A 16,732-nucleotide genomic window follows, 5' to 3' on the forward strand; every position below is an offset into this window, starting at 1 on the left:
AAATGCACACCCGAGTTTAGGAAATTATTATTTTTTTAATAAAATAGTACGCCTAAAGCAACTACGTACTTTCAAGTTTGCGAGAGCCATGGAAAATTCAACTAAATGGCACGCCTCGATTTATAAGGATTAAAATTAATTAAATGAGGGCCATGAGTTTTGAGATTTTATTTGGCATGACGCGCCTTGATTATTCTAAAAGGATTGTATTCAATTTAAAGCAAACTACAAATATTCATGATTATGTTTCTTCCTAAAACTACTTTGAGATTATTGCAAGGTCATGATTTATGAATATGGTTATCTTTTAAGTTGGTAGATAACCAAAATATAATATACAAATCAAAAGGAAATACGGTGAAAGAAAAATAATGGAAACATTGGTTAAGAAAAGAATGAACCTTTTATAGATGCAGATCTTATTCAATACATATGGAGCAAACAATTAATGTGCAAATGAACCACAATCAGAGGCAACGAGCGGAAACCTTTCGAACCAAACTCGACTTCGACCTCTTCGGGCTAGTATTTTGGGCTATCTTTAAAATTGAGTTTGAAGCTTTTGGATTTGATTTTTGGTGTGATTTAGCTCCTGTTTTTGAGGTATTTTTTTTAAACAAGGTAATGAATGGCTATATGTTTTTTTGTTGTTGAAAGAAATAGGTAGAAAGAATAAAACTAGTAGAAATTCTCTTTAGCATAGAAGAAGAAAATTTATTTTCTCTCAATATTATTCCCTCTTCTCTTCTCTTCTTTTCTACAAATATTTCTCTTCTATTTATAGGAGAATTTTCAAAAAAATTCAGATTTTTTTTTTATTTTATTTTTTTATTTAAAAAAAATCTCACTTACATTTTGCTTTTCTTTTTTTTTTATAAAAAGAATTACCACCTTTCTTTACTTTTATTTTTTAAATTCCAACTTTAATTACTTTTATCTTATTTAAAATTCAACTTTTTTTACTGTTTTAAAAGAGAATCCACTTATTTTACTTTTCTTAAAAAAACAATCCACTTTCTTTTATTTTTCTTTAAAAAATTCTACTTTATTTTAATTTAATTTTTTTTAAATTTTCAGCTACCTTTATATTATTTTTTAATTCCAACTTTCTTTTACTTTTTATTTTTAAAAATTTCCACAAAACTTTACTTTTATTTTTTTAATTTTTCACTTTCTTTTACTTTTTTAAAAGAGAATTCCACCTACTTTTACTTTTTTTTTAATTCCATACTTCCCTTTTTCTTATTTTTTTAAATCTATCCCAAAATTTTTAAAAAAAAAATTAATATTTTTCGGATTTTTTATTATTATATAAAAATAAGAATAAAAATAAAATAATATTAATAGTAATAATTCACCTTCTAAATTTTTTTATTTTTAACCTATAATTAAAAGTATAACAAAACTAAAAATTTGTATGTTAAAACCCCCTAAAATATTTAAATAGAAGAAGTGATAAAAAAAATTAAATATTATCAAAAATTAGGTGTTCACAGCTTTGGATGAACTCGAAACTTTTAATTTATCCTCGTTTGAATTCTAAATTGACCTATTTCAAAGGGTAATATAGGATGCCTCTGAGCATCTCTCTCTTTATCAAGCTCAGTATAGAGTGCGCCTTTATATTTTTGGAAAGGAGCATTTGCGTCTTTTATATGCCAATCAACACAAATTTGAATTATTTGATAATGACTTCTAAATATTACCCCTCCGATCCACGATAAGTGATCAATTTGTTTTGGGCACACTCAGTAAGAAAATACTAAATTCTAGACGAAAATAGTTAGTGTGACTAAACTACTCTTCATTAAATATTGCACCATAGTTATAGTAGCACTTACTTCTCTTTTCAAATGTGAGGAGTAAATGACTTTTTAAGAATACGTACATAAAGATAATTTTGAAAATTTTTTTATAAATTTTCTTAATTATATAAATGGACACTTATTTTAGACCAAAATAAAAAAGTAAATTGGTCACTATGATTATCAGCGAAGGCAAAGTTATTAGGTGGTTTCATCCTGTTTGTCCAAACCTCGGTGAGAATTAATCTAGGCGCGCACACCAAGTTTATAAAAAAACTAAATGATTTAGGCTAAAAGGACATTAAACTCAACTTTGAATTTATAGCACTCCTAAGCTACCTTATTCTATGAGCTAGAATTCTTGCTTGTTTATACTTTATACTATGTAAATTGCGCGATAATTTTATTTGAAAATTTTAAAATGTGAACAATAAATACTTTAATTTACTTATTTTAGGTCTAGACATCAGTAACTAGAGTAAGGACTAAAAAAAACTATTTTTGGATGAAATAATGCGAGGACAGTGAGTGAGGATATAATTTCTTGACAAACCAGAAAGGGAGAGGTCGGCGCTGGCTGTATCTATAAAAGATGAAGAGTGCATTTGATACAAAATACAAAAACCCAAACATTCATTAACATTTATTACCCATTGTATTGTTAAATGCAGTAACACAAAATCCAAAATACTGTTACTTTTTTTCTGTGTGATTATCTGTCACAGACATTCTTAGCCTTTGAGGAGAGCTCTTGTCAGTACCTCATTGTTTGCACTTTTACAGACTCCCTCTCTCTCTCTTTCTTTATTCACATTTCTCATTTTCCACACTTTGCTTTTTCCCACCATTGTTGAAGATAAAGCATTTTTTTCATATTCTCTCTTTCCACTTCTCTATAATGGGTGCCAAATGGTTATTGCTATTCTTTGTTTTGATTTTTGCGTCTGAGTTTGGTTATTGCAGTGTGACTTATGACAAGAAGTCACTCATTATCAATGGCCAAAGAAAAATCCTTTTTTCCGGTTCCATTCATTACCCCAGAAGTACCCCTGATGTATGGCTTTTTCTTTTTTTGCTCTTTTTTTTTATTGGTATTTCGGTATTTTTTTTCTTGACAATGGAGAAAATGCAGATGTGGGAGGGGATTATACAGAAGGCAAAAGATGGAGGATTGGATGTTATTGAAACCTATGTGTTCTGGAATCTTCATGAACCTTCACCTGGCAATGTAGTTTGCTCTTCACTCCCTTTTTTTAATGCATTAGTAGTTGTTTCTTCTGCTGAGGAAGTATTTGTGAAAATGGCTGTATAATCTGTATATTTTTGTGGGTTTTTTTTAGTACAATTTTGAGGGACGTAATGATTTAGTACGATTCATAAAGCTGGTTCAGAAGGCAGGGCTTTATATGCATCTTCGAATTGGGCCTTATATTTGTGGAGAGTGGAATTTTGGGTAAGTTTGATTCTTTTTTGTTCATATCAAACGACATTGAGCTTTGATTTTCGATAGTGTTTTCTTTCTAATGCTATATGCTCTGTATAATTTTTTTCTTTAATTTTTAATTGCAGTGGTTTTCCTGTATGGTTGAAGTATGTTCCTGGTATCAGCTTCAGAACTGATAATGAACCTTTCAAGGTCTCTCTCTCTCTCTCTCTCTCCTCCCCTCCCCCCTCCTCTCTCTCTCTCTCTCACACACACACAGCCTAATGTGTAGTAGAAATTTGGTTAAAGAACAAGTAATAATTTTGCTCTATTTGGAAGTTAAATTACAGTAGACTGGCCCATTATCCATGGAGTTTTGAACTGTGCTGAACTGGTTCTCGGGGATTTCTCGTTATCAGAAAAGTAAAAAATAAAGTGGACTGGTATTTTTTGTCTTGCAGAGGGAAATGCAAAGATTCACACAGAAAATTGTCCAAATGATGAAGAATGAGAAGCTATTTCAGACCCAAGGTGGTCCTATCATTCTCTCACAGGTATGATTTTGTACAATTCATTTCATGAACAAGTGAGTAAAGCTACTTCCTGGGGCATCAAGTGTGTACCTTAAGCAATTTAAAATTAATGATATGTGAGAAAGCTCAGAGATTGGATCATATGTTTTGTGTTTTCAGCCCATGTGCAGTATGGTGCTTTGCAATGATGAAGCATCATAGGTACTCATGTTTAGAAGTGTTTGATGCAGATTGAGAACGAGTATGGGTTAGAAATAAAAAAATATGGCGCTCCTGGTCATGCGTACATGACTTGGGCGGCTAAAATGGCTGTTGAAATGGGTACTGGGGTCCCGTGGATTATGTGCAAAGAGGATGATGCCCCTGATCCAGTGGTAAGAATTTTTTTGCCACTAGACAAGATAAGCGTAGCTTCATTTATTAAATAAACTGCGCATAGAACTCGGTTCTTTTAGCTCTTGTTATTTCCGTTGCCCATCTTAATTACCAGGATTGGAAAATATGCATACAAAAAGTCAATTATATAGGAAAGTTGATTCTAAGTGCTTACCTAATGTTATGCTGAACGTAATCTTCATCTTGGTGACAGATAAACACCTGCAATGGTTTTTATTGTGATTACTTTTCCCCTAACAAACCTAACAAGCCAACTATATGGACAGAGGCATGGAGCGGCTGGTAAATTCGTGATACTTTGGTATTTGCAGAGTGATTAATACTTTTCCATGTTGGGATGATTTTACTTACGTTTCTTGATGTATAAAGGTTTGATGATTTTGGCGGTCCAGTTCATCATCGACCAGTTGAAGATTTGGCCTTTGCAGTTGCACGGTTCATTCAAAAAGGAGGCTCCTTGGTGAATTATTATATGGTCAGTACTCAGTAACCAGCTTCTAAAAACTTGTTTATAATGGAACTTAACCGATAACTAGCTCTCTGAAGTTTTACATCGGTTGGAGATATGCCTGTTGCTCAAAAGTGCTTATCCATTAATCTGATATAGGAAATATTTTGAATCGAGATTGTTTGAATCTTAAAATTCTGAAATACTCGGTAAGTAATAGGAGTAATGAAAAATCTGGTTGGCTTAGGAAAAAATCTTGTATAACTATCTAAAATTTTCATCTTGACCTGTCACCAAGTCTAAACTGTTAATTTCAGTGGCTATTTATGTATTTCCCAGTCTCCCCAACTTTAAATATTAAATTTCCGAGGATGCCTGTTTGATGCTTTCTTAGGTAAAAGGACTCTTACCAAATGAATGAAAGGAAATAATATCAAGAGTTTTTCCATCTGTGGGATCCATCACGCCCAACCTGTAATGCTATTCTGTCCTTAACCGACATTCCTTTTTCCTCTTTGAACAGTATCATGGGGGAACCAACTTTGGAAGAACAGCTGGAGGGCCTTTCATCACTACCAGCTACGATTATGATGCTCCTATTGATGAATATGGTCAGAGACTTAGCTATGACCATTTAAAGCAACAACTTATGCATGTAACGCGACTTTCCTCGTATATACTAATTAGTTCTCCATGCTTATTTTATAGGCTTGATTAGGCAGCCAAAGTATGACCATTTGAAGGAGCTTCATAAGGCTATCAAGTTATGTGAACCAGCACTTATTTCTGCTGATCCTACCATTACTGCCTTAGGAAACTATGAACAGGTACCTTCCTTCCCCCCCCCCCCTCTTTCCGTAAATTCTTTTAATTATCTTGTTTTGGGGTTAGGGGTGTTACTGCGAGTAGACGCAGATCCAAAATTTTAAGCCAGTGGTCTGCCAGTGGATGTGAGTACTACTCCTTTGTGGAAGTGGGTGGAATTTAAAGGGAGTGGGTGCAGGCTCACCGCCTATTTTGCATCCACTCTGACAACGAGGACGAGTATTCAATTAAAGTTAGATTTCTATTGATTATAGATTATCGATAACTCTTTGTTCTTTCTTATATTACATTGATACGTTCTTTTACATATTCGATGCATCATTCTTTGGCCTTATAAAATTCTGAAATCTTCTCCATTTTGCAGGCACATGTATTTTCTTCTGGCTCTGGACATTGTGCTGCTTTTCTTGCAAATTTCCATTTGACTTCACCTGCGAGGGTGACATTTAGGCACAAACATTACGACCTGCCACCTTGGTCAATAAGCATTCTTCCAGACTGTAAAAATGTTGTATATAATACTGCCAGGGTATGTTATATATCAAGATAGTTACTTGCTCCTGTTGTATATCTTCTTCTTTTATTCATTGGTGCTGAAGAGTCATTCACAAGTAAATGTCGTCCTTTTCCATCTCCGTTGATCCTTCTCTACGTACTCCTTTACGTAGCTAAAATTAGGTTGTAATCTTTCTTCACATAACATCTACCCCCTACTTCTAACCAAATAATACTTAAGAGTAAGTTCACAATATTGAGTCTACTAAACAAGCCCTTGGTTTTCTCTTCCCATTGACATGATCTACTAAGATGAGAATTGAAGCTAAGTTATGTATGAAATACTCAATTGCCAACTCGCAATCTATTTACTGAAAATATTCTGTAATGAAGTTTTTTGCTCTTCAAATCAGGTTGGAGTTAAGACATCCAATGCACAAATGCTGCCCACAAACGTACAACTGCGAACTTGGGAAACATTTAGTGAAGATGTATCCACCATTGATGCGGATTCAAAGCTCACTGTTGTTGGTCTCTTGGAGCAATTAAATGTTACCAGGGATACGAGTGACTACCTTTGGTACACCACTAGGTATGAACAAAAATATTTTTACACGCCTGCTGACAAACGTGTATATTCATTTGACCATATCATTGAACTTTTCAGTGTTGAGATAAGTTCAGCCGAATCATTTCTACATCGAGGGCAACATCTGACTCTTACTGTCCAGTCAGCAGGCCATGCCTTACATGTGTTTATTAATGGACAACTTTCAGGTGCAAATGCTTTTCTCTTTTAGTTAACTCATTTTAACTTTTTAATGTTGAGAAACGTCAAAGGTTGGATTCCTTCTAAGAGTTTCAGTGTCCAATTACAGGTTCAGTTTATGGAAACCGAGAAAACCGAAGAGTTACCTTTACAGGAGGTGTTAACCTGCATGCTGGAATAAACAGAATTTCCCTACTCAGTGTAGCTGTTGGATTGCCAGTTAGTCTCATATTCCAACTCGCACAATCATTTTAAAACTGTAATATGTGTGGAGAATGAATCGCAAATTTATAGTTTATAATAAACATTAGCAGCAACAACTTGAGATGGGGCAAGGATGGTGGGGACTGGGGAGATATCTCTGCATTTCATAAATCACTCATCATTTTCTTGCTTGCCAAAAGTGGTTTTCACCTTTGTGTCTTGGTTTGTTTTATTTGAAGAACAATGGAGCACGTTATGAGACGTGGAGCACGGGAGTCCTTGGACCAGTTGTTCTTCATGGGCTAGACAAGGGACCAAGGGACTTATCCTGGCAGAAATGGTCCTATCAGGTGCTTGTCCTAATTTCTTATTCATGCTTTGGCATCTTAGAGGTCCTTACCACAACTTTGAATGTTTTTGCGCAGGTGGGGTTGAGAGGTGAGGCAATGAACTTGGGTTCTCCAAATGCAATTTCTGCTGCTGATTGGGTGGGAGGCTCTTTGATAGCAAGACAGCGACAACCTCTTACTTGGTACAAGGTAAATATGTTTGCTTCGGTCTTAGAGTTAGATAAGTGATGTTCAAAGAGAAGATTGATGATGTAGAATAGATCTGTAATAACGAGAATTGAAAAGGTGGAATCTTGATCTTGATCATGGATGCTGAGATTCTTCATGAAACTTTCAGGTATACTTCAATGCACCACGAGGAAGTGATCCGTTAGCGCTGGACATGGGTAGTATGGGAAAAGGTCAAGTCTGGATCAATGGGCAGAGCATCGGAAGATACTGGACTGCTTACGCCACTGGTAACTGCAGCCCTTGCAGTTATATAGGGACATTCCGACAAGGAAAGTGCCAATCCGGTTGTGGCCAGCCAACTCAAAGATGGTATGCAGATCACAGTAGTATTTTTGACCCTTAGTTGATAAATGAGAAGATTAAAATGGTTACTAACTCTTTTAACCTATTGGTTTCTTTTAGGTACCATGTTCCTCGATCTTGGTTGAAGCCAACTGGAAACTTGCTGATAGTTTTTGAGGAGATAGGTGGTGATGCATCAAAGATTTCTCTTGTCAAAAGGTCAATTACATATGTATAGACATGATATCATTTAGGTATTATTATTTAAAAGAAAAATTTGGTGTGAGATTTATCTCATAGAAAAGAAAGGGTTCTACGAAAAGCTCTTATGCTAGTTTTTTTGGCCAATAATTAGCTTATTTGATTTGCTTTCCCATCATCTTCATTCAAAATGTGGCTGCAGTGCTACTGCTGGTCTTCCTCATCGATGTACATATTAAGAAGTTATTAATGGAAAAAGAACTCTATTTGTTTCATTTCAGAAAAGAGAGATCCAATTTTCAATTTCTCTTACTTTATATTCTTATCCGTCTTAAATTCTAAACCATTAGATCTTGTGTTACAGAAACGGGTCCTTTGTAGTAATTATTATATTTCTCCTTCACAAAAATAATTTTGCCAAGTAAAATTTTATTTTGTTGGCATGAAATTAACCTTGAATTGAATGAATGGTTAAATGAATTTAAGAAATGCTAATACGAGAGCTGCACTAATATCATTGTGAAGGTACATATTTTACTTTCGAGTTAAGTTCAAATTTTAAATGATTTTACATTTGGCACAAAACCTGGAACCTATACACCACTTCTCTCTGCAATGGACTTCCATTATTCCAATATTTACGCCTAATTGTTAGTAGTACTAGTAGCTTATTAAGTTTTGAAAAGATAAATGCGTGCCCCATTATTTACGTGAACTTGAAACAGTATTTTTTTACCCATCGCATCAACTTAAGGGGCAATCAAGTAGAAAGAGTGCTGCAGAAAGATAACGATTTGTACTCTTTTTTACCACATAAGTAGGACAATATCACGGGTGTTTACATTAATCAACAAATTTAAGGACACAATATTTTTCATATATATATATATTGTTTACTTAATCATAGTTAAATAATATATATTCTCACTTTAATTTGGGGTAACTACAAAAATTAGATTATTTAATTCGACTCATTCACAAAATATTTTTTAAGTGTTTTCCTAAATAATAGTCCTTCAAATTGATTGAGCGTGTTGCATCCCAAATTAATTAAATCTAATAAATGTATATACTTAGTCCTTACTAAAACATTAAATTTTTAAATAAAGTTATCCAACAATTCAACAGTTTCAATATATAGTTATTGGAAACAAGAAAAATGAAGGTATTCAGAGCCTTCTATTCAATCCCTTTTAGTTTATACCCGCTGCAAATTTGAGTCCGGAAACAAAATGACGTCATTTGCCAATTTTTGACGTCATTTTGGTTCCTGACTCCTGCAAATTTTAACACATTTGAACTTTGATCAACAAAACTGCAGCGCACCAGAACCAAAACAGCAAAAAATCGCTGGCGCGCGAAGGCGCGAAACATACTATCAAGTCTTTCTCCTTCAGCAAAAGAAAAAAAAAAAACTCAATAAAAGAAATCTTTAAAAAAACAAAATGCACCTGTGACACACGCTGGCTCGTCTCTCTCGCTCTTTAACTCTCCTATTTCTCTCTCTAGAAATTTCAGGCGCATGACTTTTGTAGTTTGTTCGTCACGCTCTTCCTTCAGTCCATGGCTAAAACTCGCGCCAATCGTCGAACCCTAGATTCTTACACGGTCAAATCCATCAACAAAACCGTCCGAGGTAAGTTCAATTCCACTCTTCTCCCAATTTTCCTACAAAATATGCAAAAAAATTCGCCGGAAAATCTAACTTGCGCCACCTGTCATCGTTTCCTCAGCCGGAGACTGCGTGTTGATGCGACCGTCGGAGTCGTCAAAGCCGTCGTACGTAGCTCGAGTTGAGACGATTGAGTCGGACAGCAGAGGCGGTAACGTCAGGGTTCGCGTCCGGTGGTACTACCGGCCGGAGGAGTCGATCGGCGGTCGACGTCAATTTCACGGCTCAAAGGAACTGTTCCTGTCCGATCACTACGATACACAAAGCGCCGACACAATTGAAGGCAAGTGTACGGTCCACACATTCAAGAGCTACACAAAACTCGACGCCGTTGGCAACGAAGATTTCTTTTGCCGATTCGAGTACAATTCTTCTACTGGAGCGTTTAATCCCGACAGAGTTGCCGTGTATGTTTAAAGCTTGATGAAAATCCTGGCTTTTTTGCTTACATATCTATTTAATTACACTTAAAGTTGGTTATAATAGTAACTTGACCTCAGTTTTCGCAATTGAATAAAACTATCTGGCTACAACACCTAGCTATGTGGTCTTATTAGGAAAGAATTTAAGTTCAATACAATACAACTGTAAAAAATTATTTACACAATCAGGTCAAATATAATGTAATTGTGCCGTTACTGCTTACAGTTTCAATTTAATTACATCTAAATGTGGTTATAATAGTGATTTAACCTCTTTTTTTGCTGTTGCATAAAAATATCCGGCTACAATATCTAGCTATCTGGTACTATTATTTACACAATTAGCTCACTTATTAGGTAATTACATTCAAATCTCTTGTTAAACATTAATTGGTAATCTGTCAAAGATGGTAAGTAACCAGCTGTCATAGGTTAAAATTCACCATTAGTGTGATTGGTGGTGTATATAACTTAAATCATTAGGAAATATATCTTTTTCTTAACAAGTTCTGCCACATATTTGAATTGATTATTAACCTGAATTTATTGGTTGAGTGTTCTCCTTGGTCCAAATTTTGCAGGTATTGTAAATGTGAGATGCCTTACAATCCGGATGACCTCATGGTTCAATGCGAAGGCTGCAGTGACTGGTAAGTCTGATTCTTTACATTTTTATTGTGGTAGGTTGTATTATAATATAATTTCATGTTTAGCCATCCGTTGCACTATGTTTCAAATCTTGTTAGATTTTATAGTTTCTACTAAGAGGCAAACTAGTGCTATTATAGCACCTGATAAGCAGTACAGTTTATGCAGTAGTTTCCATTCTCAAAGCATATTCCTATGTTTTATTGCATGCTACCTCTTTTTTGGGGATAAATCAAGATATTGTGCAAAAGCTAACTCAAAAAGAGAAGTGGCAATTAGTTACTCCAGGATATGAGACTCAAGCCGTTCATGATTATCTGTAGTTCATGTATTTGTGTTGTGTTTCAAATAATCTTGTTCTTAGCAGAGTTACTTAGATATTTCCTGATGGAGGATCATGATTCCTTTTAACACGTTATGTGCCGTCTGTTCAATGTTGGGAGCAAGTTTACCGACATATGTGAGGAGAGGTTTTTCTCTTGTACATTCTGCGTTTGTGATAGAGTTGTAACCAATCCTCAGAGTCTAGTGAGCTTTCATGACACGAATAACATAGCTGACATTGGTTTTCTTCAAGAAGGTAGTGATTCCTTTAAGTTTTAACTAGGCCGTTAGCTCATGAAACCGGGAGAAAGCAACTCTCCCTTTCTTTTGGTTGATGGGCGTTTCTAGTTGCATGATGCAATGCAATTGATGTCCTTTTTGGAAACGCTCTTCTCCTTTTCCTTCCTATTTGTGTCAGAAAAAACTTTCCTTGAGGTGATAGTAGTAAGTGCCCTATTACTGGTGTATTTTTAATTATGTATGCTGATGTGTTATGCATATTTATATGGCTTGTGTTTGGATACTTAGTTTATGAAGTCTAATAATGGATGGAGGATTTATATTGGTGATATTAAGGTACTTATTATAAAGAAGATATTGGTGATATTAAGGTGATCACCATCGTTGCATCTGGAAATCTGTAATAGGCAGAGCAGAGCTATATATGGAGCCATCATTTTGTATTTCAATATTTTTTGGAATCTTCTTGAGCCGAGGGTCTCCCGGAAAAGCCTCTCTACCCTGAGGGGTACACTCTGCCCTCCCCAGACCCCACTAGTAGGAGTATTACTGGGTTGTTGTTGTTGTTCTTTTGCCGCCTCCAACCCCCCTCTCTGCCCCACAAAACAACAAAAAGAAAAAACAAACAAACAAAAAAGGGTGAAAATCAAAATTTGCATTTGATCTGATACACATCCCTCTTCCCAATCATAGTGCTCCCTGACACATCCCTCTTCCAAATCATAGTGCTGCCTGATCTTAAATGATCAGTTGCAAACTTCTTCGTTTCTTTTATTGGTAATTATTTTTGTTTACCAGATAAATGATTTTCATTCACTAATATAAGTGGTCATACGCGTCTCTTATGGCTATGCAACTATGATACTTGGTTCGCTACTTATATTGAACTTTTTTCTTCCTATCTATCCGCAAAATAGGTTGGGCCAATGAATGAACGTAAGAAGAGTAATCTTCATAATTCTCTGCTCGAAATGATATAATCAGTTCCAATGCAAAGATGGCATTATTTAAGCTTCTTAGGTTGTCAAGCCTTTAATAACGCTAGGTATGTACCTGTCACAAAAAGAGTGTGGAACCAAAGTGGCTTGGAAAATTGACAAAAGATCCATACTATTATACCTATAGCACATAGAAAATGTGCATTATGTAGATCCAAGTACATACTGAAGGGTTTTAAATTGGCACACATGTGGTACTCAATTGTTTTTAGAAACTAAAAAGCCACGAACATGGTTGGAAATGGATGGCTGCAGGAAGGCTTCGGAAACTGTGTTACTCTACTCATTTTCATTCTTGTGTTCCAAAACAATTATTTTTAATTATTTTCGAATATTAAAGTTATAAAATCTTATCAAATCCCAGTGGAAACAAAAAATACTAGGTGAATTCTTCTCATATGTTCATGCCGTGGTGGATAGAGTTAACTGGTACATGTTATTGGAGGGAGGTAGCAAGTATCCCGTGGAATTAGTTGAGGTGCGTGCAAGCTGGCGGGGACATCATGATTATCAAAAAATAAAAAAATAAATTAAAAAAATTATAAAATCTTATCTTGATGTTTTTCTTAATGATTCCGCTATGTAACAAAAAATTTAATTATTAATAACACATCAAAATTAGTTTAACAAGTGCCTCCATTTTCCTTTGTATATTATAAGTAAGAATATCTAATTGAGTTTATTTCCATCCGGAATTGCAGATTTCACCAAATAATTTTCATAGAAAGCTTTTCATAAAATTTAAACCGCGTGTGATATTCCTTGTAGTATCCTAATCTAATTAGGACTTAGTTCAACCTAACCTAATTCTTATATGAAAAGGGAAACACTTCTCCAACCTGGTTCATCACATGGTCCAGCTCATACGAGCTATTTGGCTCAATTAGTAATAATCAAAATAAAATTACTAAGACTATATTCTCAAAATAATTTAACAAGTACACTTTGTTTGTTGATCATCAAAATAGCACATGTATCAACATGTACACTGCGACAACATATTTTGTTACTTCTTTAGCGAAGATCAAATTAAGACGCTTAAATGAGAGGCACAAAATGTGCTTTTTTCGTTTTTGTAATTTGATTTGTGAATGGAAAAAGTAGGAAAGAAGCAGTGGAACTCGAACTTGGACATTTTCAGAAATATACTCCCACCAATGACTTTGAATGAGATTTTCGTGGCCACAGATCATGAGAGAATATGATTATGGAAGGTTCTTTTGTCAACTTTGTGATTAAATTATTTGCCTCCCATCTCTCTTTCATGTTTACTTCTTCCTCTACCATTGGAAAAGTATATTAGAGGTTGTAGGCTTTTACATGGATATTGTATCAGTTGAAATTGACCTGCACGCACTATATTAATTTTCATGTGGATATGCTATTGATTTAGTCGATTGACCTCTGTGCATTTTACCTTTTTGGTTGTATATTTCAAGAAGCGAGTTTCAAACATGATACCTTTTTTTGTATGTTATTCAGTACGAACAATTTATTTAGTAAAATACCTTTATCGTGCCAAGGAAAAGAAAGAAGGAAGCAAAAAAGAAAGGGGAGTAGAAGAAAAAGATACGCCATTTTCTTTAGCATCATCACGAAGTCATTAATCATTGGCACTAAAAAGGTTGCAAGAACATGTTTCTTCCTAATGACTTATTGTTGGTGAAATTACAAGTAATTACAGTTGAAAAATAAGATGAAGAAAAATAAATAAATATTCTTTAGGCTGAGGCGCGGATATCTCGCTCTCTTTAAGGAGATTCAAGCCCACTGCGGTAGCATCTTCACTGGTCCAGCAATAATACTCTTGACTTGTCCCCTCGAGGATACAACAGCCTGACAACGTTGTATGACTCGAACAAACTCTGGACAAGTTGTTGAGTCCAAAGCTCCACCAAAATGAACACCTTCCTTCAACAAAAATAATATTCTCTTTTGTAGAGAATAAGTTGGAGACCTAGATTTTCTCCTTCTCTTAACTCTCTTTTTCACTACACCAAGTTCACTTTTTTCATACACACTACCATATTTTCCCACACCAAACACAAGGAAGAAACACCACTATTTATAGGTGTAGAATTTCTTCCATGAAATAAATAACAAAGTAGTGGCATAATAAAGTTATAGAACATGGTTTTGTGGTTACAAACTTTAACATTTAGTGGGTAATTAGTGGTAAATCATGGCATTAGTGGTTTCAAGAGTTACACCAAAATAATGGCCACTTTCTTGCCAATTTATAACCACTATCTCACAAGAAATAATGCAATTTAATATTATAATTTTAATATTAAAATGCACAAATACCAATAGTTATTTACTGGTGGTCACTATAAGGGGGAGGAAGTTTTCAACGATAATAAGTATTATATGAACTTTCTTAAGGGAAAGCTTATTGAATGAGCAACAGTTTCATAAGGGAAAGTATATTGGTCACTTAAAATTCTTGAAACTTTAATATCCGAAAATAATTAAAGCAATTGATTTGGAATACATGAATCGAAATGAGTAGATGGACAAGGTTGTTCCCTTTCGTGGCTTTTTTTAGTTTCTAAAAATAATTGAGTATCAATCAGTAGAGAGTGGTGACAAGGTCGAGGAAGAGACGACCCACATGTGTGCCAATTTAAACCCCAAAATTGTGGCGCAGAGAAGAACAACATAATGCATTATTTATATGCGCTATATGCGTCCGTGTCCCTAGTAATGGACGTTAACTTTGATTACGCACTTGGATCTATATAACGCATATTTTCTATGCGCTATAGGTAGTTCTTTTGCCAATTTTCCACATTACTTTGGTTCCGGACTCTCAAAAAAGTTATGCTAGATATGTACTTTTCCGCATCGAAAATCTTGCTCTGGAAGGATGCCAATGTGTGGGAGAGACCTTTGAAGGATAATAGTATATTCAATACTAGTCAGGGTTAATGCAGTTCATAAACATGTGACAGACTTGCAGCTTAAGTTTCAGGAGCTGAATAGAGCAGATTCTTGATCAGCTTTCCTGGTTAGATTCAAATGAAAATATCATTTGTTTCAGCTAGTTTGAGGGCTAAATCTGCCGTCAATTAAGTTTTGTGCAAGCATATTTACATGATTCAAAGTCATTAAAATAGGAAGATTCTTAAGCAACAAAGCATATTCCTAGTAACGTCATTTGTATCCACTTGTAACATCTGGATGACCGGTACCAACTGTCTGTGATATTAATCCAGGTTCCACCCTGCTTGCATAGACATGACGCCTGAGGAAGCCAAGAGACTTGACCACTTCTTTTGCCAAAATTGTTCCTCTGAAGATCAGAAGAAATTGCTAAATTCTCATGCTACTTCAAGACTTTCAGATACAAAGGTGAGCCGATTGCTAGATTAGCACGTCCACCCTGGTTACATTTCTGTATTCATCTTCCACGATCCAACCTCCTTTCAGGTGATGTATCTTGCTGTATTCATTTGCAAACATGTTGGGGGAAAAACAAAGGCAAAAAAGAATGATTTTTGATTTTACATGCTTAGCAAAGCTGCTTTATCATACCGTTCGTTACATATGACAGTATGGTAGGAGCTTTGGTATGTTACCCTGTCATTTCTTGCAACATATTAGTAATGCCAAAGAAAAGTAAATACCAGATGATGTTTTGAATTAACTAAGCAAAAACAGATGTGCGTTATTCATTGGTTTTTGTTATCAAAAAGACATTTTCTGCAAGAGTAAACAGCTCTTAGCTGGAGTTTTATAGATTTATTTAATATTTTTTGGCTGACTGATCATTTTCAGTGGGAGTGAACTTCGGATTATTACGTGGTTAAGAATGAGAACTCTGACAAAATCAGCTCTTAGCTGGAGTTCTATAGATTTTATTTAATAGTTTCTTTGGTTGTTATTGTCCTATAGATATGTTACTGAAGCCTCAATTTTCAAACTTTGACCTGAGTATTTCAGGTTGAGTCCAAACGCCGACGGAGGTGATACTTCTGCATATGCTGGAGGAACTGTAACATTTCTCTTATTTAGCCAACGGATGCAAGCAAACACTGAGGCTATTATAACTGCATCAGAAACAACTATCATGTGGACTGATGTAAAGGGAAACTGGGTGAAACTTTGTGTTTTCTACTGGTTTGATAGGCATGCACCTTGTTTCCTTTAAGTAGGTCGAGGAAGTGTTTGGCTGTGTGTAATTATGTACTGTAGGTTTTCTCTTCTGTTCTTCCACGTTGGAGTATATCTTAATAGGGTGTTTATAATAAAGTAGTTTAGTGTAAATAGGTGCTGCCATTTCCACGAGCAATAACCCTGCTGTTAACAGCTCCCTTATGGAAACTACTGCTGGGTGTTTGGTACATGTGTTAGATTAATGTCTCTTTTCTTTTTCCTTTTTTGGCCTTTTCTTGGTCATTGCGTGTTGTGTTTCTTCGTTGTGCTGTGTGTGCGCGGCTGATTAGTCAAGCATTCTCACTTCA

General features: G+C 35.1%; 2 protein-coding genes across 2 annotated transcripts; both read left to right on the forward strand.

Moving 5' to 3' along the window:
- The first annotated feature begins 2,446 nt into the window (after positions 1-2,446).
- On the forward strand, positions 2,447-8,237 carry LOC104226708 (beta-galactosidase 3-like). Its single transcript, XM_009778745.2, has 18 exons — positions 2,447-2,859; positions 2,938-3,033; positions 3,146-3,258; positions 3,375-3,441; positions 3,690-3,782; positions 3,992-4,135; positions 4,351-4,439; positions 4,527-4,632; positions 5,129-5,216; positions 5,314-5,432; positions 5,795-5,959; positions 6,339-6,517; positions 6,593-6,702; positions 6,804-6,913; positions 7,138-7,248; positions 7,324-7,437; positions 7,586-7,788; positions 7,882-8,237. Exons 1-18 carry the CDS (start codon positions 2,704-2,706, stop codon positions 7,997-7,999), a joined length of 2,181 nt encoding a protein of 726 aa, XP_009777047.1. The 5' UTR covers positions 2,447-2,703; the 3' UTR covers positions 8,000-8,237.
- Positions 8,238-9,411: 1,174 nt separating this feature from the next.
- Positions 9,412-16,645, forward strand: LOC104226707 (chromatin remodeling protein SHL-like). Its single transcript, XM_009778743.2, has 5 exons — positions 9,412-9,598; positions 9,696-10,041; positions 10,638-10,706; positions 15,485-15,620; positions 16,212-16,645. Exons 1-5 carry the CDS (start codon positions 9,526-9,528, stop codon positions 16,236-16,238), a joined length of 651 nt encoding a protein of 216 aa, XP_009777045.1. The 5' UTR covers positions 9,412-9,525; the 3' UTR covers positions 16,239-16,645.
- Positions 16,646-16,732: the final 87 nt, after the last annotated feature.

This window comes from Nicotiana sylvestris, chromosome 1 (genome assembly GCF_000393655.2).
Source record: "Nicotiana sylvestris chromosome 1, ASM39365v2, whole genome shotgun sequence".
Taxonomy (NCBI): Eukaryota; Viridiplantae; Streptophyta; class Magnoliopsida; order Solanales; family Solanaceae; genus Nicotiana; species Nicotiana sylvestris.

What these genes read in the sequence shown, in the direction of transcription:
- LOC104226708 (XM_009778745.2), top strand. Translation starts at nt 2,704, where the DNA reads ATGGGTGCCAAATGGTTATTGCTATTCTTTGTTTTGATTTTTGCGTCT. An exon ending in ATGAACCTTCACCTGGCAAT is followed by an intron (nt 3,034 to 3,145) that starts GTAGTTTGCTCT and finishes GGTTTTTTTTAG; the next exon opens with TACAATTTTGAGGGACGTAA. An exon ending in TATTAATGGACAACTTTCAG is followed by an intron (nt 6,703 to 6,803) that starts GTGCAAATGCTT and finishes GTCCAATTACAG; the next exon opens with GTTCAGTTTATGGAAACCGA.
- LOC104226707 (XM_009778743.2), top strand. Translation starts at nt 9,526, where the DNA reads ATGGCTAAAACTCGCGCCAATCGTCGAACCCTAGATTCTTACACGGTC. An exon ending in CATCAACAAAACCGTCCGAG is followed by an intron (nt 9,599 to 9,695) that starts GTAAGTTCAATT and finishes TCGTTTCCTCAG; the next exon opens with CCGGAGACTGCGTGTTGATG. An exon ending in AATCCCGACAGAGTTGCCGT is followed by an intron (nt 10,042 to 10,637) that starts GTATGTTTAAAG and finishes CAAATTTTGCAG; the next exon opens with GTATTGTAAATGTGAGATGC.